The sequence below is a fragment of the Conger conger genome, chromosome 1 (genome assembly GCF_963514075.1).
Source record: "Conger conger chromosome 1, fConCon1.1, whole genome shotgun sequence".
NCBI classification, from domain to species: domain Eukaryota; kingdom Metazoa; phylum Chordata; class Actinopteri; order Anguilliformes; family Congridae; genus Conger; species Conger conger.
Genome location: NC_083760.1, coordinates 44,322,500 through 44,345,056, shown reverse-complemented (window position 1 = coordinate 44,345,056; position 22,557 = coordinate 44,322,500). Strand labels below are relative to the sequence as shown.

Here is a 22,557-nt window from a genome sequence, read left to right as displayed (position 1 = left end):
AGCTGTTTTTCAGAATTGGATCTAAGTGACTTTGACCGTGGAATGATTGTTGGTGCCAGACAGGGTGGTTTGAGTATTTCCTGGGTTTTTTTACGCACGTAGAGCTTCTGCGGGTGGAAACACGTTAATGAGAGACGTCAGAGGAGAACGGCCAGACTGATCGAAGTTGACAGGAAGGTGACAGTAACGCAAATAATCATGTATTACATGGTTATCAGTGGTATGCGGAAGCGCATCTCTAAACAGACAATGCTAAACCTCTATGTGGATAGGCTACAGCAGCAGTAGACCAAGCCTAAAAAATAAATCTCATAAATACCTAATAAAGTGCTCATTGAGTGTATGTTTGAACACATTTTAATGCCATTTGTGTTTGTCACTTGCACTTTAAAATAATTCTAATGCCATATATCAGAGACATGTAGAAATGACTATGTTAAAAATGTGTAAAAAAAAAAAAGAAGAAGAAAAATAAGAAGATTTAATCATAGGACTATAATGTGTACCCATGTAGGAACATGGTATTGGTATAAACATACGTATTTGAAGTTTCATTATATAAAATTTAATTAAACTTCAGGCATGCTGAAGTATACTGTTTAGGCCTACTTCAACCTTCTTCAGCATACTGTTTTTAGCATAGACAGTTATGGCATTTTTAAAACATATGATGTTTTAAATATCTACATTTTCAGTGGGAATATACCTTACATTTATGCTTTTTTAACATTAAAAATTAAATTCACTTTTGATAGCACCAGCACATTTCCCATTTGTGTCATGCCTTGGTGTTGAAATTAACCTCTGTTTACATTACTGTAATATCAGTTTTCATTTTTATAGAACTTATAGAATTTAGCTACAGTATATGAAAAGCCAAACTTTATAAAGGGCTGCTTATCTTCTTGTGGTTCTCTGGTTTAATACTTCAACACAAATTTTGGACAATGGCATTATATGAATCAATCCATCTACACAACTTTAAATGTTTATTTATAATGGCCAAATATGGCTATAAGGGATTTTGTAGCTGACCACTACAAGCCAACTAATAATAACCTGCCGGCTTTCATGAACTTTTGAAAAACATTGGCTTTAATGGCAATTTTTCCAAATCGGTGGAAAGATTAAAAGGTATGCCCTCTACAACTGTGTGATATCAGTTTAAACTGTGTGTCTCTATCTGATCTTACGAAGGAATATTTGTGCTAATCTGACATTGAAGCCATTTGCATGCATAAGTGGTACTGAGGTTGGGAATGAGAGGGAAAAACTGTGTGCTCTGGCAGTCCGTCAGTCAGTCTTTATGCTGTTGCTCTCTGTGAGCCCAGTTGCTGAAACTTCAGAGCGCATAGAGAAATTTGTTTGGTTACCAGGGTTACCAGCTACTTCACAGTACAGCATTTGGATTGTTCTTATATTTGTGAGACATAGGTTCGTGGTTAATCTAGTGTCACCATTTGTACTGTAGAAGAAACATTTCTGTTGAAAGAATATATTTAGTGTACCTCTTCAATGTTTTTGTGCTTTTTTTGCACCAAATTGAAAAATGAGGCAAGCTAAATGCCGAGAAGTGTAGCTACACTTCATCAATTATCGGAAAAGCTTGACAGACTTGGCGTGGACCTGGTGGCAGGTGACAGTTGAACACCCTGCCCAGGTACCGAGCCTCATGATTAGCGCTGGTTCTTATTTGTGGAGACTGTTTGCCTTACCTTTTACTGGGGCCATTGATAGACCCTCCCCCTCAGCTGGCAGATAAGGAGCAGGCCGGGAGATCTCCCCTGGAAGAAACAACTTTCACATAAAGCTGTGCTGTGAATCCTGATCCGAACAGCAGACACTAAAAGCACCCCACCCGCTCCTCTGCAACAACGTATGTGGACCCCACACAGAACACAAGGCAAGGTTCACTCAGAGCGGTCAGGACCCCAGTACGAGCGTCACGCTCTCTTTGCTCTCTCTCCCCTCCCCATCTCCTCTCCTCCCTGTTCACGCAAGCTGTAGATGGTGTGAAAGGACAGTAAGGCCACATGTCTTGTTGGTTTAGGCTGTTTCCTTTGTGCCTCTCTCCCAGCTGTTGAGGAACAGGGACAGTCAACACATCTGTTTCAACGGCTGGTAATTAGCAGTGGCTTAATTATGGGCCGGGTTTAACTGCCGAGGCCGCTGGGGGGTTTGTTTACCCAGTGTCCCCTGCAGCCAGGCCCTCTTCGCCTTCCACACCATCTCTCTGAGTAGGTGCTGAGTGGCAAGACAAAGCTCTGAATGGCATCCTCCATTCGGGCTCCTCATTGTGTCACCCCACCCCACCCCACTTTGGTGTGCTGTTCCTTTCTCGGTGGGGTCAATAAAAATGCCACGGAGGCCTTGTGCTGCAGACAGGGGTGGACATGTCTTTTGAAAGGGTGTTGGCAGGGCTTGCTGAAATGCAGAACCGCAGGAACACCCCCATGATTAGCCGCTTTGTGTGGGAAAATTTAGGTGACACTAGATGTAAGTGCGCTTCACGTGCATGCCCGTTCCACAATGTTAATGCTGATGATTCACTTGTAACGGATTCAGAATTGCAGTTCCCCTTGGATTCAGAATTCTTACTGCTGGGTCTGTAATGCACTTCTCATTGTAAGTCTACATTTGAATTGAATTCATGCCAAAGAGTCATACTAAACAATCTTTATATTCTGTAAATAGTTTTTGAAAAGATAACTTTTCAAATTAAATATAGCTGCTCCAAGCAGTGATTACGGGCCCAAACATACGTAATTGCAATGAATCCAATTAGTCCAGAGTGCACAAAAAACGTTAACTAGTATTTTAACTTTTTTTATTAAAACGCTATTAAATTGTGTGTTAGTATGCTGAAATTGAAACACTGCAATCGAATTACAGCTGAAAAAAAGCGTTATACTGGCCCAAAATTCTTGATATTATTGAAGCTTCACTGTCCATTCTGTCTTTAGTGTAACCTCTGCAGATATAGAGCCTTGTGTAGATTTCTTTGTGTGTAAAACCACTCTGGTGATGTACTACAGAAAAAGATGTTCAAAATGCAGGTCTGTTTTTGCCTGGGACACAACAGTGCTCTAAACCCACATGTCTATCATCCCGAACAGGAGGAGCTTCAGGCTATTTTTCAAGAGCGTGACAGGGCCATAGAGCGCAACCGGAGCCTGGAGGAAGAGATCCAGACACTGCGAGCATATTACAGGTGCGTGGGATCGCTGTTCCCAGTCCTGTCCCCCGGACATTGGCACAAAAAACAGGAAGCTGTGGGCACACTGCATGCATAGTCTTCCACCCTGCATTGTTTTAGCCATCAAAGGAAACTGAAATGGCAAATAAATCATAATGCCTTCAATTAATTTTATAGACAAAATTCATCGCAGGGATTTGCTTTTTTAATTTTTCATTCATCGTTTTTGAATAAGGAATGCATCCCCATTCGTGACACACCTACATGCATGTGTTTGATTGTTTTCATTATTTGTCAAGGGCTAATACAACTATGGTACTCCATTTATCCTACTTATTCAACAATACATTATTTTTTTTAATGATACCAGTGAAAAACGTGTATAGGCTTTTATAATGTAAATTCACTTGTAGTAGCAACATTAACCAGTTGAATAGCAAATGCATTAAATTACTGTAAAAGGTTTTAGTTGTTAATAGCCCAGATATTTGCATAGTGAGCTTTAGGAAGACATTGATGAATAAGGGGTGTTATAACAAATGGAAAAATACCTACCTTATGGTGGATGAGCCGGTTATTCATATCGCTTCTCATTTCATACAAGCATTTTGGAAACGTGTTAACTATTTCTTACTTCTCAAAAGAATGCTCTTGAATAAGAAATGTCATTGAATTATCATGATCACCTACTTAGCCTCATGAGAATCATTGCAATTTTTTGTGCTTAATACCCCTTGACTAGCAAGCGATGTTTAAATCTAAATAGTTCTTGGGTGCATTCAAAGGCATTTATTTAGTTATATAAAATATTGTGCCAATGGTACTGGGAAGCGAGTGAGAAGAGAAGCTTTCACAAGCATGCAGAGAAGCTTTTGCAAGCATGGAACTTTGAAGTGAGTGAGCAGAGAAGCTTTCACATACAACCTTTTTTTTGCTTGCTGGTCAAGTTGATTTGAGAGTTTGGGGGCTGGGATTGGATAGAGATGTATCCATTCATGTTTGGTCACTCAATATCTGTTTTGGTTTTTTTTCTTCTTTTTTGGTTCTAGCAAAGAACCTGGGAGGCATTCGCAACAATGATGGTTTTTCACAACATAAATGCTGCAACTGAATTATGTATTACGAACATATGAAATATTCTGTGGCAACTGTGTAATATATTTTGCATTTAGCTTATAATTGCTACATAGAAAATGTCATGCTTATGTACAGACCTGTCACTGGTAGCTAACTTTATCTACTTGTTCATTTCCCTTGTGTTAAGTGACATTAATATTGCCATCTTTTAGTTAGTTTTGAGCTTTGACTATAGGCAAGAGTAACCTGCTGACTGCTATCATTTACAATGGCTGTGGAAGCCATCATCCAAACATACTGTTCAAATATTTTGTGGATTGCTTTATGATAAGGGGACTGTTGGTGGTTCTCTGTTGTAGAATTGTTGTAGGCTGAGCATTTGAACATACCAAGTGCATTTAATTACTTGCCTTATATCATCAGTCACATGCAACAGTTCAACATTTTTTAAACTGGATTATGGTAGCTATTTGATATCATACTGATATTTTACTCTCACCATGAACTCATGAGATAAAGTACAGTCCAAAAGTACTGGGCCACCTGTAGTTTTTTAAAGAAACTTTAAGTATAGAAGAATTCAGTTAATTTATGCACGTTTATTGAATAACAAACATTGGTGCTCAAATCAGAGACGACATTGCCTTTTTTCAGCAAATATGGGGTCCCTTTATATAATCCCTACCTCACCTTCTTTTTCAGGTTGGTAGCTAAATTAGGACAGTGGTTTGGTATCTAAATGTCCAAAGAGATGCACAAACACTAGCAAAACTAGCACGAGTTAAAAGGAGAAGTCTTGAAACTGAAACAATGAGGAAAACAAAAAGTATGTAAATTTGGGGTCCCTCTGCCTCAGCACATTGGTAGGATATTAGGTATTTTAACTCCTTGCTAACCCTATCCTTCAGTTTTATTTTTAAAATTCTAGTTAAGATTTTTTTCCTATTAATGTGTACCCACATTTGTGCTGTTTGTTGTTGTTTGCTATTGTCCTATGCTTTGGTATTACTGTCTTTCTTGTAATGTCATTTTTTGTGGTAAAAAATAGACAAGCCTAAGAACCCTTTTTCTGTGAGTGGGTGTTATTTTTCAAAAACTATGTCTAATATGATTTTAGATGGAAACAATTTCCTATGGCACAGGTAGCCTGAGGCCACTGCAGAAAAAAGAAAGTATTGGCATAATATAAAACTGGCATTTTATAATTGTGAAAAATGTATATAAAATGAATATATTCATGTTCATAGCCTTGGGAAACATAATGTTGCTGTACAAGCTACTTTGGGGTGTGTATTTTTTTGCTTTCGAACACAAGCACTATACCTGCCAATGGTAAAGTCATCTCATTTCTGTAAATATCTCAAAAAAAGTCTTAAATGATGTGTATCTGCGAGAAAGCCTTTTCTCAATATTTGTTGGTCCAGTGTTATTTTGTACCATTTACAATAAGGTCACTGAATCGGCATGAACTCATGCAGTTGTTAACATGAATTAATGATATAAAAATACATTGAGTATGGAATTAATTTTTCATTAGTTAGTAATTATCAGAAACATTAACCTATATATTAATGACATTAAATTGATTATTTACATTAGCAAAACAGAAGACAAACTTATAATTAGTTAACCATAACAGTTTTTTATTTTTTATTTCAATATGAATTGGCTTTAACTAATGTAGTTCTTAACACAAATGAATGATGTATAACATGAACAAAGCTGTACAGATTAGTTCATGGCAATTCATGTCTTTACATCTTATTGTATAGTGTTACCAATGTTGTTAGTAGAACTCATTGTTATTGTAGGTAGAAATGGAAAGAAATAAGTTTGTATTGGTTTGTTCATGAATTCGGACAAATTAACTGTATTAGTCTATACCTTAAATGTATTTTTAAAAATGACGTGGCCTAATACTTTTGACATGTACTGTATGTCTAGAACTCTCAGTGAGGGTAAAAAAAAAGCACCGTAATCCAGTTTTTTTAAATGATAAAAAGTGACTTGATATGTTAGAAATGCTCAGCCAGGATATTCTACAGCAGAGACACCACTACCAGTCTCCCTAGCAATCCACAAAACATTTTTAACAATACGTTTGGATGACGGCTTCCACAGCCATTGTAAATGATAGTAGTTAGCAGGCTATAGTCAAAGCTCAAAACTAAGTAAAAGACAGCAATATTAATTTCACTTTAATGCAGGGAAAATGCAGGAAAAACACTACCTAGCTAGCTAGCTTAGTGACTGGTCAATACATAAGAATGACATTGTCTACGTAGCAAGTATAAGCTAAATGCATTATAATTATTTCCTATGTTCATAATACATAATTCAGTTGCAGCATGTGTGTTGTGAAAAATCATTGCCATAGCAACTGCCTCCAAAACTGAAACTGACCAATCACGAGTGGATACATCTCTAATCAAATCCTCGCCCCCAAAGCCTCAAAAATGTATTACAGTTCCACGCTCACGAAAGCTTCTCTGCACGTTCACTTCACAGTTCCACGCTCACAAATGCTTCTCTGCACATTTGCTTCACAGTTGCATATTCGTGAAAGCTTCTCTGCTCGCTTGCTTTACAATACCACTTGCGCAATATTTTTGGAACTAAATAAATGCCATGGGTGTGGCTGACTCCTAAGGTGTGGAATATTCTAATTCACACATACAGTGGCAGCCTCCAAGGATAGGGAGCCAGAAAATTTCTAAAATGGAAAAAATTTGATTAGACCAATAGAACGAGAGTTACGCATGTAAATATAGTTCTATGAATTCCGGATGACCAGCAGAGATATCAGAGATGGTGCTGTAAGCACTTTGGTCCAGTGTGTGCACAGGTCGTGACACGGATGACATAAGGCAGTCCCCATAAGTAGCTACATCATCTGCCCAACCCTCGGAATCTTCTCGCAAGACTCCGAGTGACAGGGAAATTTTGACAGTCATCCGGAATTCATAGAATCGCAGTTACATGCGTAACTCATTCAATTTCATTCCTTCTGACATCAGTGGGTGGTCCCTTAAGCACTTTGGATGAATCATACCAATATAGTCATGAGGCAACTTATGGGAGGTGACAACCCCCAACTCAATCCTGTGATTCATGTGAAAAGGGGACAAACATTTCGGAAGTTCCAATGCATGCATCGTTGGCAAATTCACAGGGCATGAAGCTCCCCAATGTGTTTTGCTGATGCAATGGCCAAAAGACAAGCAGTCTTAATAGGTAACTACTTCAATCGGACCTCCAAAATGGGCTCAAAGGTAGCAAAGGGTCTCCAAAACTAGGGTTTGAGGTGAATTCTACCATCGGTTACCTTTAAGGAAGTAAGGAGTGTGCGACCCCACTGTCAGGTTGTCCACCTAGGCACGATGTGCCGAATCTGTGCCAGATCAGCCCTTCCAACTGTATGTATCTAATAAAATCACCTTTGACTACCTTGAGTTTGAGTTGAGTTTCTATATACAAACGCTCACATTAGTAGTTATTTATACAGATTTCAACTGTGGCAGATCTTTAAAGCAAATGAGTCAGGTGTTGCGTCCCACAGTCTCTCCCCTCCGTAGTAAAAGTGTCTGTGCAACTAGGCGGGTCATCGTCCTTGCAGTTATTCAAAAACGGCTCGATAAAGGATTTCTGAACTCACTGTCAACCCACTCCAGAGGACAGAGACTAGGGGCAGAAACAGGCAAAGTGCTGCATTGTTTGTTCTAGTTTGGCAGGCTGGAGGCAGGTGTGGCCTGTGGGGGGATTCTTCATGGAATAACGAGATCTTAGGTACATCACGCCAGGCATTATCTTATAACTTCTCACCACCTTTTTCTGTCACTAGGGACAGTGTCCCGCCCCCTCTCCCCCTGCTGCAGATTTGACCCCTGGATGGTGGGGATGATGGTGGTTTCTTCATTCCATTCTGACCTTTGTGAAAATGGTGGGCGTTTTCAGGGGGTCTGTGCACAGCTGGTAGTTATGGTCTGACCTGGGTCAAATACGTAATTGTACGTAGGTAGCTGTGCACTTTTTTGTAGGTAGGGCCTGTGCACAGTAAGTTGGTGTGTTTGGGATTCAGAGGGTCTGTGCACAGTAGGTAGCTGTGTTTGTGAGTACAGTAGGTAGCTGTCTTTATCAGTACAGTAGGTACCTGTGTTTGTGAGTACAGTAGGTAGCTGTGTTTGGGAGTGCAGTATGTAGCTGTGTTTGGGAGTACAGTAAGTAGCTGTGTTTGGGAGTACAGTAGGTAGCTGTGTTTGGGACTACAGTAAGTAGCTGTGTTTGGGAGTACAGGATGTAGCTGTGTTTGTGAGTACAGTAGGTAGCTGTGTTTGTGAGTACAGTAGGTAGCTGTGTTTGAGAACAGTAGGTAGCTGTGTTTGGGAGTACAGTAGCTACACATTTCTTGTGTGTGTAGCATGCATATTAGCAGGTAGCTATATGGCTAATTTAGTATGGATTCAGTGATGACTGATGCATTTACTCTGTCATTACTGTAAAGTGGTATGCGGTGAGAAATGGATGTCATATATTTGTACAGGTGAGCCATCTCTCTCTAGATTAGACCGCAAAACTGCAGTTGGCCCCAGGAACTGGTTTGGTGACTTACATCCTGTTTTCATGTGAAGCATATCCTCATGAAGGCTTAGCATTTGCATAAATCTGTATTTCTTTCAAATGTATTCTTGTTTGTTTGGAAAGATATGATCTTTTATACTGTTGTTTATTGCTGTTCTACATGAAAGGAGCTATGGGAGTGGAGCTATCGGGGAAGGCATACCCCCCCCTCCGCAGTTTTGCCTGGCAGTGGAGGCAGATATGATGTTTGTTCCCAATTTGCATTGTGTGAGAGAGGGAGTGAAACCATAGGCCCTATTCCCCTGCCTATGGAGACAGACCTTTGTAGGGAAAATGGGGGCCGAGCCTAACAAAGCACTGAAGATGGTCTGCCGTGTTTGCTCTTTGGATTCACCAACCCCCCTTCTCCATTGTGTTCAACTTCAGCATCCCAGATATAGATTAAAGCAACGTGTGTATGTACTAGCTACTGTGATGGAGGGGAGGGGGGAAAGGCCCACTCACATATACCCTCATGAGGGGCCTTGGGTTAAAAAAAACATTACAACAAGGCGTGAGTTGTTCTGACGTGTTTAGATTGGACTGATGGCTTGAGGGGAGATGGTGCTTTGTTTGAGAGTCAGCCAGCATTGGAAGGAATCCAGCCAACTGGGACATATTAACACCCTATTCCTGTCTGAAAGACTCTCTTGGGATGGGATATATTCACTGATGTGAGTGGAGCCTTGCGTTAACACCTTTTAATCAATAGCAGATTTCGATATGGAACTAGACTCTCTCTTATTAGCATAGTCAGAGTTGGGACTAGACTCTCTCTTATAAGCACAGTCTGAGTTCGGACTAGACTCCCTGTTATTAGCACAGTCTGAGTTGGGACTAGACTATCTTATTAGCACAGTTCGAGTTGGGAGTAGACTCTCTCCTATTAGCACAGTCTGAGTTGGGAATCGACTCTCTCCTTTTAGCACAGTCTGAGTTGGGACTCGACTCTCTCCTATTAGCACAGTCTGAGCTGGAACTAGACTCTCCTATTCGCACAGTCTGATCTGGGATCTGTGCAGACATTCTGAATGTTCTAAATTATATGTCGCCTATGTCCTTCCATGAATTTAATTTCTTCGGACTATCTTTGTAGTCTTTGCTTGACAAAAATCGTAGAGGTGCTGGTAGCACTACATGCTTTTAAATTCTTGGGGAAGTACACGGCATCTATGCAGATGTTGTCTGCAACCTTTGCACATGCCACACAACAGCTATGCAGACCCATTATTTGTGTACTTCTCAGAAGTGTAAAACAACCCTTAGCTAGCTAGTAGTCAGACATTTACTCTCCACCATGGTACACTACAGCTGTTGCTGATGGAGTGGGGTAGATGCGCAAAGTAGACATTAGAGGCACTCACCTTTATTTTATATTGTTGAAAATAAATATATTTTTCATGGTGACACGGTGTTCGTGGTCATACAGATTTGTGGTGGTGTCAATATCGTCAGTGTATTTTCCCGAGATACATAGTGACCATCCCTTCCCTTCCCCGAATTGCCTGACTTAATCGGCCCTCCCAGACTTTGCTGCAGAAAGCATGTGAAGTATTGACCCTGAGCTGTATTGGTGAGCAAACTCCAGAGGAGAAAAGGAGAAAGAGGAAGCGCATGGGGCTGTGACGCACACTGCTTCTGGAAACAGCCCACCACTGCCGTTGGCGCTTACATCGCCCAGGTGGGTGGGCAGGGCTGGCAGTGGAGGGAAGAACAGGCTCGTGAAAACAATGTAGATGCATTTGTACCTGTTTCCTAAAGCAGGTGACACCTTCAGGCTTTGTTTTTGTAGGGCCAGCATTGCCATAGCAGCGAGGGGACAGGGCGGGGCGGCCAGAGCTGTTGGTTTGCTGGGGAAGGGTGGCAGAGGATGCTTGTCTGTGGCTCCTGCTGTGTGGTGACTGGCCCCTGTTTGCTCAGAGCACAGCAGATAAGTCTCTATTAAAAGGTTCTTTTACATATTCCCCTGATAGCACGCCTCTGAGCCCGGTAACCATTAACTAGGGATTTGCTTTTCAGAACTGGAGGGCAGATTCGTTAGGAGCTCCTTGCCGTTCAGCACCTGCGATTAGCTATCTGATAAACCAAGTTAATGGTTAACTGCAGGTTTGAAATGGCAATCCACTCTGTCCCCATCAGAAGAGCTGGAGAAACTGACAGACACATACACATGCACTCATGCGTGCGCACACACACAAACACAAACACAAACACAAACACACACACACACACACACACACACACACACAAAGACACACTGGTCTGTCTGACTGGTCTGGAGCAAGAGTTTAATAAAATGAAGCTAATTCCCGTCTACATGTCTTCCACATTGCCTCCTGCCTCTTGGCTCTCTCTCTGGAGGACCACTGCCCTACTTGGTCACATTTTTCACTGGTTTACAGCAGCTGTGATGTAAATATATTCAGTGCTCTTGGGCTGGGCTATAGACACTCCCATGTCAGAGACACTGACAGTCATAAATTAATCTTCAGTTTGGTCACTGTGTATGTGAGGGAACAGCAAACAGGAAATATACTTACTGCACCATATTTTTTTCATCCAAGATGGTTTAATTTTGTCAACTTAAAATAATGAAACTTTATTTCTGCCTGGTCTCTGCAGGAGGATATACTTACACACATACGCACACACAAACACACACACACACACACACACACACACACACACACACACACATCCACATTGAGAGACCATCTGACAGCATAGTGAACTTGTACTGATATCTTATACAGGTCTGTGTTCATGTTTTTATGAAGGATGGTAATGTTTATTATTTGTTTTATTCTATGATTGTTTTGTGACTGGATTGTTTGGTAGTAAGTCTTGACAATTTCTTTGCATTTTACCCTGCATTATTTATGTGAACTGCTCAAGTATCACACTTACTGCTGAAGGAGGTTTACCCCCCGGATACATAAAGATACATAAAAAAAATGTTTCACCTATTGTACTTCAAAGCTTGTCCAGAGAATGACTTTGTGCACCAAATTCTGTTGCAGCATTTTTATTTAGTATGGGTAGTCCTCAGGTGTTTATCAAACTGACCGAAATTGCAACGATTTGTGCTTCATGCGTTGCCTTTGGAAAGGTTTGCACAAATAAGTTTGGGGCGGGGACAGGGGGTAAGGGGGACTAGATAAGATAATCCGTTGTGAAGCAATCCTCCCCAGCCCTTGTTTGTGTCTGCCATCGGACCTTTGTACCCAATATGTTTGCATTTAATTAAACAAAGCACACAAGTTTGTATCACTCCATGGCTATCAATATCGCATCTGAATTGATTACCTTCCACTCTGAAGTGAAAAGACATAAAACGGTAGCTTCCTTCAAACAAATAAAAAAACTGCAATGGATCAGAATGACTAAAATGATTTTAAGGCAATGTACACATAATTACCTGGAGACCTGAGCACCAGCGGACCAGTGCCCATTAATCTAGATCTCTCTGTCAGTGCGGACTGACTGACTAACTGCACCACAGACTGCCATGATGGGGATAAAAGAAAGGAAAAAAGGCATTGTTATCTCCAGCCCGTAGCTTAAGTCATCAAGTGGCTCATAGGTTCTCTGGCTGGTATCTGCCTCAGGGGATAATATTATTTGTTTCTGTTTAATAATCACGTATGTAAACAGAGTGTTATCGGATCCTCTGTTGGTAGAGTTTGTATATTCCATCAGGCGAATATTTTTCCCTTACCCAAATTTAATATTGTACGGATGTAGACAGATTTATTGAAGACCCACACCTGTCTTCTGTATAGTAAGGCCCACTCACACTGGCCGTGAACACCACTTAATGTGCATCCCTTGCTCAGGTTGGCAAGAGAAATATATAAATGTAAAGCAAAATCAAAATGTAATCTTTGTGTTCTTGTTTTCGTTATTACTGAAAAAGACTGTTAAAATGTTTTGGCTTGCTTATTGTCTCTGACCAGATAATGCATCTGCCTGTTGGCTCTGGCTGAGCACTAATAAAAAAAAACCTAAAAAAACATCCATAATAAAATGTCCTGGTCTCCACACATTTAGTGTTTTTCTTTCCAAGAAAAAACGCTGTCACATCCAGAACTAGCAGGACTAAGACAATATTGAGTAGTACTTTACCGAATCACATATAATATCCAGCACACTGATAATGGGTCAAGCATTTTGCTCTCTGCATACATAAAGAAATGAAACTGATTCATTGGCAAGTAAGCAAAGATTGGGGTGTAAAAAGGCAAAGCTTTGAGTTTGACTTTGTGGTAGTATTACAAAAGATTGTGGTACACCTCGAGCAAATAAAGGTAAAAGAAACCAAGGGTTGAAGCTGACGGAGGTGCTGGGAATGAATAGCTGTCGTCCTGTTATTGCCTTACCCATCTCCCAAGTGCTCTCCACTGCTTCGGCTTCCATCTGCTTTTCCCCTCCTTTTTAATATCAAGTTATTTCCGTTTTATTGCTGTACTTCAATTACTTTTGGCAATGGCATTAAATTCTTCCCCTTGCTGAGAGGGTTATAATTACATATTGCATTTTGGAGATGAAGAACTCCTAAAAAAGACATCCAATTCTTTTTCCCTTTTTCTTAAAAAAAAAAAAAAGAAAAAAAAAAAGAATTTCACAAGTGGGATTTAGAATTAGAGAGCATTGCATTTAAAATGTTTACATGTTTACCTGTTCCCTGCCACTCCATAACAATTATGAGAAGACAAATGAACATGGAGTAATGAAAAAAATGAACTTTTTGTGACAAGATATGTCTATGTACATATTGTTGAATTGTGCAGTTAGAATTTTGCTCTTCTAATAGGGAATTCATGTTCAGTTCATGTTTCATTCTATTTCCAGTGCTAATTAGTGCTGTGCTTGCTTGCTTGTGGCTGAATATTTATTGATTTGTTGTGAGCTGCTGCTACCCTAAAAGGCAGGGGGATGTGGGTGTCTTTTGCCAAGTGAACCCCCTCCCCCCCCCCCCAAGTGTAGACAACAGTGCTACGAATGTTTACTTGGTCTTTTTTTATTTATTTAAAGCTGCCTCACAGTCAACTGAAAATCATCTGTCTCATCCTCACCTCCGTGCTCCCAGTCAATTTTGTGCGCTAAGTCTAACTCGGCGGTAATGTATTCGGTTGACATTCTGCCGCATTATTACCTCCGATATTGTTTCTTGTACTGACATTCCGTTCGAATATTAAACTTGTCTGTTGATGCAGGATGTGGATGAGGTACAGAGTGACATTTCTCTGCGACAGGTAAACTGTCAGCTTGCTTCCGTTGGTAAGGTCAAGCTGCTGACTGTTAGTGTATGGAACACGGTCATCTGTAACTTTGTAACTGGGGAGGCTGGACTGACTCAGAGACCTGATTCTATGGAACGTTCTTAATCACGTGACAGTTTCCTTGGCGATGACGTGTTGGAGCACAAGCAGCCATAGCAACCCATTCATTCTTGTGAAACACCGACTGGGGTTAAAGTAGGCCTAGATGACATGGCATCCATTGAAAAAATATGCTCATGCCCAGTCAATATCAGTTTTCATATAAATTTTGGATGGTTGACCTGTAACAGAGGAAAACAAAGATCTAAGGGCGGGGGGGGGGGGCGACTTCTGAGTGTGCCCTCTGTAGGACTGGGTTGCACCAACTGTACTTCAGGTTTAATTTATGGATATGGTTCAGTAGCGATCTAGCTAGCAAACTAGCTACGATGCCAAGTGGAAGATGGTAACCGTGTGGAGACCCATTTTCATCATTGATTATCCTCTCCTCCAAAGGAATTAGGCAAGAGAAGTTTGATTTGAGCAACCATAAAATGCGCAGAAATGAATGATAATGAATCTGCACTGTATTTATATGCTTTGTCGTTGTCCTGAGATTTTTTTTTTTAAACATATTTTTAGCAGAAAAATACATTGAGTTCTATGGGAAGCTTCCTCCAGCATAGCAGATGAGTCATGGTCACATGGTTTGTGACGTGTATTAAGAACAATCCATATGAGTACTTGGGTGGAACTTGCAGAGCTAACATGCGTTAACCAGCATGTGACTAAAATGCTAATTGTTGCTAGCTATAGTTCTAATTATAGCCTATGTCCAAAACCAAAGGCATTTGCCTTGATGCCTTTTTTGCCTGATGACTCATCTGTCCTTAAAAGGAGTCTTCAGAGGTGCCTTGGCATCATGCAAATGAGACGCACTTTGAAGACAGGAAGACATCAGATTGGAAGTAACGTGATTAAGTGATGCGTGATTACAAGCAATTTAGCTGGCTAGTTAATAGAAAGCTCAGACAGAGGCTTAAATACATTAAATATGTTATTTCAGTGTGTCAAGTAATTTAAATGTTGTTTAAAAAATTACAAGAAAATATTGAGCTAGCTGTGTACTTGCACTCTTTTACAGCTGTTTTCAGCCGTTATTAATTTAACATAAGTAAGAAGTATCTGGTTAATTGCAAAGAATTATGGGATATCCTACCCAGCAAAGAATGCATCAATGCTGCCTTCAAAATTGGTCAACTGAGGGCACCTCAGGAATCGCCTTTTGCACACTTTCTACAGGGACGGCACTCGATGCCTTCCTGCCTTAGAATAGTACCTAATAAGGCAGCATCTGTGTGGTTTTGGATGCAGCTGTAGTCATTGGGCCTATTTCACATTGAACGTTCATAGAATGAAAATAAACAGATGTGACCTGCGGTGGCGCACTGCTAAAGTAATGGACCTTGATGCAGGTATCAGTTTGTTACAGTTGCACACCGAGGAGCGGGGTTCAATTCCCGATCCTGCCAAAGCGGGACCTGGTTGGGGTTAGTAGGATCGCTGTGCATATTAGCGCCCCGGGTGCCTCAGAATCAGACGATATAGCTTGAGGAAGGCGTTATCAGGATTGCTAGGTCCACCCGGGTCGCTGAGGGATGGGGTTGTTGTTGGTGTATCCTCAGCTAACATCGATAATTGGAAAAGGTAGGGTACAACTGGCTGCCAAATTTGGAGAAAATTTGACACAAATTTTAGACAGATGCAGTGCATCAACCTCTTCAGGTTTCACAGAACTTCACATGCAAAATAGGTGCAATCGACAGGAAAATGCTCTTCCTTTAAAGTGACTTCTATTATGTAGGCTAAATCAACACTTAAGGACTGAAATAATATAGCCCAATTGAAGACAAATTGTAGTCTACTCAAAAGAAGAAAATAAACCAGACATGTCTTTCATCCGCTTTTTCGCTAGTTAGCTAATATTTATAGTTAGCTAATATAAAACTTACTTCATTCACAATTCCTTTATACCACAAAAATCTACCCAGCGCTTTCTACAATATACACATTAGCTTGAATATATTCCAAAGACAGACTTCTCGATGCTATTTGCGATCTTTCTGCAGCAACCTGTCATTGAACAATTCTGTTTCTGTGTTCACAACTTAGTTTTTTCAGCCGGCATTGTATTCCAGTTGTATTGTGGGTCTCAGGCTAAACGATGCAAGGCAACTTAGCTAGATTTTTTTTATAAATAAGATAATGAAGTTCACGTCTTCACTTGAAACTCAACCAAAAATGTAAATTAACTATGTTCACCGACTGACGGATTTGCAGTTAATCCAAATCTAAATGTATTCATGTATTAACGTTAGTTTTAGATGGATTTTCCCTAGATAATAGAATTCACTTTCAAGTTCTGTGAAACCAGAAGAGGAGATCTGTTTCCTTCTGTTCTATGAACATTGAACATGAAATAGGCCCATTGAACAATATAGGTCATTATGACCTTGCGTTATTAGTACATATAAGGTAACAAATCCATGTTTAGGATGTTAAGGAAGACTGAAACTATCTGAAAACAGTTTGGTGGGTGATATTTGAAACCTTTTAAGGCCTCTAGATCTCTAGACTGTAAAAATAGCAGGTAGAACCTTGTAATTTGAAGGTCTGGAATTTTCAGCATTGACAAAATGTACTTTGGATCAGAGTATTTTAAGTAGAGACCTTTACTCTTTCTCTAGAAAATAAAAATAGTTTAATCCAATTGGAGCCCCACCTACACAAAAATCATACAGTACTGTGCAAAAGTTTTAGGCAGGTGTGAAAAAATGCAGTAAAATAAGAATGCTTTCAAAAATATAAATGTTAATAGTTTATTTTTTATCAATTAACAAAATGCATGAACAGAAGAAGTGAATGAACAGAAGATAAATCTAAATCAAATCAATATTTGCTGTGACCACCCTTTGCCTTCAAAACAGCATCAATTCTAGGTATACTTGCACACAGTTTTTGAAGGAACTCGGCAGGTAGGTTGTTCCAAACGTGTTGGAGAACTAGCCACAGTTCTTTTGTGGATTTAGGCAGCCTCAAATGCTTCCGTCTCTTCATGTAATCCCAGACAGACTCAATGATGTTGAGATCAGGGCTCTGTGGGGGCCATACCATCACTTCCAGGACTCCTTGTTCTTAATGACATTGGCTGTATATTTGGGGTTGTTGTCCTGTAAATTTGGGCCCAATCAGATGCCTCCCTGATGGCATTGCATGATGGACAAGTATCTGCCTGTACTTCTCAGCATTGAGGAGACCATTAATTCTGACCAAATCCTCAACTCCATTTGCAGAAATGCAGCCCCTAACGTGCAAGGAACCTCCACCATGCTTCACTGTTGCTTGCAGACACTCATTCTTGTACCGCTCTCCAGCCCTTCGGCAAACAAACTGCCTTCTGCTACAGCCAAATATTTCAAATTTTGACTCTTCAGTCCAGAGAACCTACTGCCATTTTTCTGCACCCCAGTTCCTGTGTTTTTGTGCATAGTTCAGTCGCTTGGCCTTGTTTCTGCGTCGGAGGTATGGCTTTTTGGGCGCAATTCTTCCATGAAGACCACTTCTGACCAGACTTCTCTGCACAGAAGATGGGTTTACCTGGGTCCAACTGGTTTCTGCCAATTCTGAGCTGATGGCACTGCTGGACATCTTCCGATTGTTAAGGGAAGTAAGCATGATGTGTCTTTCAAGTTTCCTTGGCCAACCACTGCATCTACGGTCCTCAATGTTGCCCGTTTCTTTGTGCTTCTTCAACAGAGCTTGGACAGCACATCTGGAAACCCCTGTCTGCCTTGACATTTCTGCCTGGGAGAGACCTTGCTGATGCAGTATAACTACCTTGTGTCTTGTTACTGTGCTCAGTCTTGTTGCAGTGCCATGGTGTATAACTTCTGACATTAAACTGTCTTTAGCAACCTCACCTTGGAAGCAGAGTTTGCCTGTTCCTCACCCAGTTTTAACTGTCCTACACAGCTGTTTCTGTTTCAGTTAATGGTTGTGTTTCAACCAACATATCACATTGATGATAATTAGCTCCTGTTTGGTATAATTGGTTAATCACACACCTGACTATATGCCTACAAAATCCCTTACTTTGTGTACCTAGAAGAATTGATGCTGGTTTGAAGGCAAAGGGTGGTCACACCAAATATTGATTTGATGTTCACTCTCTTTGCATTTTGTTAATTGACAAAAATAAACTATTAACATTTCTATTTTTGAAAGCATTCTTACTTTACAGCATTTTTTCACACCTGCCTAAAACTTTTGCACAGTTTGACCAATTGTTGCTTCTTTGTGTTAGCTGTTTTTAATCTATGTTGATAAATTTATATACAGTTTTTGACAGTTCTGATTTAACTTGGTAGCAAACCTCTGTGCCTTTTGAGTACTGCAGTAATGTCCATATGATTTCCAGAATAATTGCATAACTAATATTCAATGATACGTCAGCGTTACAATGATTTCTGACCTAAGGTCACTGCTGTATACCTGCTTTGCGTGGCTACTATGCACAGAACCCATATTATGGGATGCAAACATGCCGCCTAATTATTATTATGTTGCTGTAGTAATGGGAAAACAATGTGTATTACTTAAACACATGAACAATCACTTTTTATGACACTGCAACCTATTTCAACTTGGTAGAAGCTGCAGTGTGTGCAGTGACTATTTTAACTCCTTAATCACCATTTAACACATCATAATAGATGTACAAGAAATAGTGTTAATGCAATTAATTGGGTGCAATACTGTAACCTATAATATACTGAATTGTAAGTCCTGCTGTAGCGGTTGAAATATATATATTTTTTTCTTTCGGAATTTTTTATTTATTTCCTGTGTTTGTTGCGCAAAGAAAAAAAAATGTATTTAATTGCTCCATCTCTGAAATAATTCATAAAATGTAATATATCGTACTTTTAACTTAACTTTCATTTGAAGCTTTTTTCCTGGAGTGTGTTATATATTCTCAAACTTATGGGCCTTGAGGTGGTGACTGTTCAAATTCTTGAACAGGTGTCTTACCCTTTAAAAAGCTCCAACCCAGACATTTCTGACTGAAACCTTCCCCGTTTCGTGGCTTTTAAGTCCAAGCTTCTAGCATACCACTGATCCCTATGAGCATAAAGTTGCTTTGTATGCCCTTAAATGTATTTTATTCAATCTTGAAGACAGTGCTAGTAGAATATCAATTGTGAGCCTGATAAATGAAGGCACATTAACTATACTCATTCCCTGCCCTTCCTCTCTCCATAGTCAGCACCAGTCCCTGTCCCTGGAGGCTAACCTGAAGGAGCAGTTTGACTCGACACTCAACACCAACTCCAAGGCCTTACAGACACAGGAGGGCCAAGTCACCCAGGCTACCCAAGCCAACCTCCACCAAGAGCAGCTTCTGGCCCAATTCCAGACCCTGGCTTCAGAGCACCAAAGCACACAGGCCCAACTCAACCTTGCTTGGGAGGCCGAGAAGGAAGCAAATGAGAGAGTTCAAAAGTGAGTCTCTCCTTAGTTTTGTCAAACCTCCTCCCCCATCCCACCTCCTTCTCCTTTCTTGAAAGGATTTGCTGATGAGGGAACAGAATGCTAAGTTTTGTTTGTTTTTTGCTTCTTCTTCTTTTTTGTCTCTCCTAAACCCCATTGAATTCAGCCATCAAAGTCTGTTTTACACTGTTCTCAAGCTTGGCTATTGTCCTTCTCCTCTTTCAGCCTCTTGGTTTTGTTACTTTAACAGTCGCTCCTTGACCAGCTGTGTATAAGGCTCTGGCATTCCCCCCAGCTAATAAAACACTTTGTAAGGTCCTGGAGCTGTATTGCCTTTTACATGCTGTTAAGGCACAGAGGCAGGCCCCCCAGCCTGCTACAATGATCTGACAAGCGGGGGTCAGTCTTCACGTGGAAGAGTCATGACAGAAGCCTGGACAGCAGCAGTAGACCTCACCAGTGTATATAAACAGTGGTGCTCTTTTATTGTCTCTGACTTGGGAAGATGAGGATGAGCACTGAGGATTCTGGGCTTATTTCTGCCCGTTGTCACTTTCTCCAGAGCAGCAGACATTTTCTCTATTGCCTGGCTGTGGGTCAGGCAATAGTGTGAGAAAGGTTCAGCTAGAGTTCAGCTTCTTAGGTAGGGTTTCACACAGACTGTGGGGTAAGAATCTCCACTATAGATTTGTTCAGTAAAATGCTTTAGCTTCTCTAAAGTTTCAAAAATGTATTCCATATTGGGTGATCTGTGTAGGAATGACATGCCTTTATATACATAGTCGTCGTCCCCCATTTTAGGGGACCAAAAGTTATATGGACAGTTGTCTTCTCAGCCTTTTCTGAATAGTCGGGTGTATTAAGTCACTTCCTTAAAGGTACAGTAGGTAAGATTTTTGTGTTAAAACATTGTTACAAGGCCATTGTAAATCCCTTCCTATCATTGAAAAAGGCTCACTGACATGTTGATTCACCCTCTGCCTGTGTTTATTGTCCTTAAATTCAGGTTTCAAATTAGGGAGTTGACGGGCTGGCACTCTGTACCAAAACAGTGTATAGCTGTACAATGATTCACGCTGAAATAAGTTATTTCCACAGCCAATGGCTTTTCAACGTCAGCGCATTCACAGAGAAGGGGTGAGATAAACAGTGTTGTGGTTTGCGCGTGCTTGTTGCTGCAATTCCTTTTGTACCAATTACCTATTATACCTTTAATGCAGGTATAAGAAAACTTTCCATGTCTAGCCCTGCTTCTAGGCTTTTTATTGCCTTTAGAGTCTGTTATTGGCTGTTATTGGTGTTGGTCAACGTGTAGACCATTGTAGCCAGTGAAAGTCAAGGAAGCCATAATGAGGCTGAGAAATAAGAGAAACAATCAAGAGACATAGCCCAAACAATAGGCTGACCAAACCAAACTAGAACATCATTAAGAAGAAAGAGAGTACTGCTGTATGTTTGGGATCATTGCCTTGCTATAGGATGAAGCACCGTCCACTAAATTTGAAGGCTTTTTTTGGAACTTGAGTGATTCTGTACACTTCAGAAATCATCCTGCTGTTGCGAGTGAGCCAGTGGCAGTTATACATGCCCACATTATAACACCCCCACCACGTTTCACAGTAAATTCAACACACTTTTGGACCTCATTATCACAGATTTAAATGACATTTAGCATGTAGATTTGGCTTTATAAGAGAGCCCTGGAACTGAAATTACACAAGTCTCAGATTAATAATCTGGGTGATAATATTATAATAACCCATCTCTATCTCTGTCTCCATTATTGTAGGTCGTAGATAAATGGTTCTTATATCACTACATTGGTCTACACCAGCTCTATATTTTACATAGACATATCATGAAAGGTAACATAGTTGTGATTATAATCTTGAAATTATTTGATTTACATTTTCACCGAAGTTAGGCTGTAATGTCTACACCGTCTCCAGAAGATTTGGTCTTTGATATTTCAGTCATTGCTGAGATGTCATTATTTATATGCAGTAGCATCACATGGATCACAATTCCTTGTTTTTAACCCGCCTTTTACCTGGGAGTCATGTAATCAGTAAAACACATATTACCCAGGAGAAAATAAACTGTAATCTGGCCATCCTGGTTTTGCAGGTAACTAGTGGTTTGCATCATGCAGTGTAGCCTCTGTAGATCTGTTTGTGATGTCTTCCGTGGATAGGGTTTTTTTTTCATTATAGAGAAACTTCTACGGTCATCAACTGTTGAGGTCTTTCTTGGTCTACCAGCCCCTTTGCAATTACTGAGCTCACCAGTGCTCTCTCTCTTTGCAGTGATCTTCTGATGTACTTTTTGGAATAATAATAATAATAATAATAATTCCTTGCATTTATATCGTACTTTTCTCACCAGCCGGCGACTCAAAGCGATTGCCTCTCCTCCAGACTGATTGTGCGGTTGTCTGGGCAGCCTCCCAGCCCCGCGGCTCCCACAGCCACACAGGGGCTCCCCATGCAAAGCAAACAAGCCTTCAGCCCAACGCGCCGGCTCATCTGTTTGCGTGCTGAATTAGCGGGCGGGCGGGGCAGGGTGGGGGGTAGGGACGGATTGGGGGTTGGGGGGTGGGGGGGGGGGTTGGTTCACAAGCGCTGGGAAGCTTCTTCCCCAGGTTGGGAAACAAAATATGGCGAGCTGTGGTATTGTATGAAAGGATCCTTTCTACTGGGTATCTGTCCTACTTCAAAGATCCCACATCCCCCCCCTCTTCCCTTCTGCCTAACACTGGCCATCTGAGTGCGCGCCCGGCCCTCATTAGTCTGTCTGCAAAGACACCACTCTGCCTGCAGACGGTCAGCATGCTGAGAAATATATTTTCAGTGAAAA

The 22,557-nt window shown here is 40.7% G+C and overlaps 1 protein-coding gene across 6 annotated transcripts in view; it reads left to right on the top strand.

Moving 5' to 3' along the window:
• The window catches only part of mipol1 (mirror-image polydactyly 1), a 113,517-nt gene that overhangs the window by 86,282 nt on the left and 4,678 nt on the right, over positions 1-22,557 (top strand). For all 6 annotated transcript variants that reach the window (XM_061251331.1, XM_061251322.1, XM_061251359.1 and 3 more), the window contains 2 exons: positions 3,117-3,211; positions 19,474-19,713. In XM_061251331.1, coding sequence (XP_061107315.1) covers positions 3,117-3,211; positions 19,474-19,713 — 335 coding nt within the window. The remainder of the gene's footprint in view (positions 1-3,116; positions 3,212-19,473; positions 19,714-22,557) is intronic.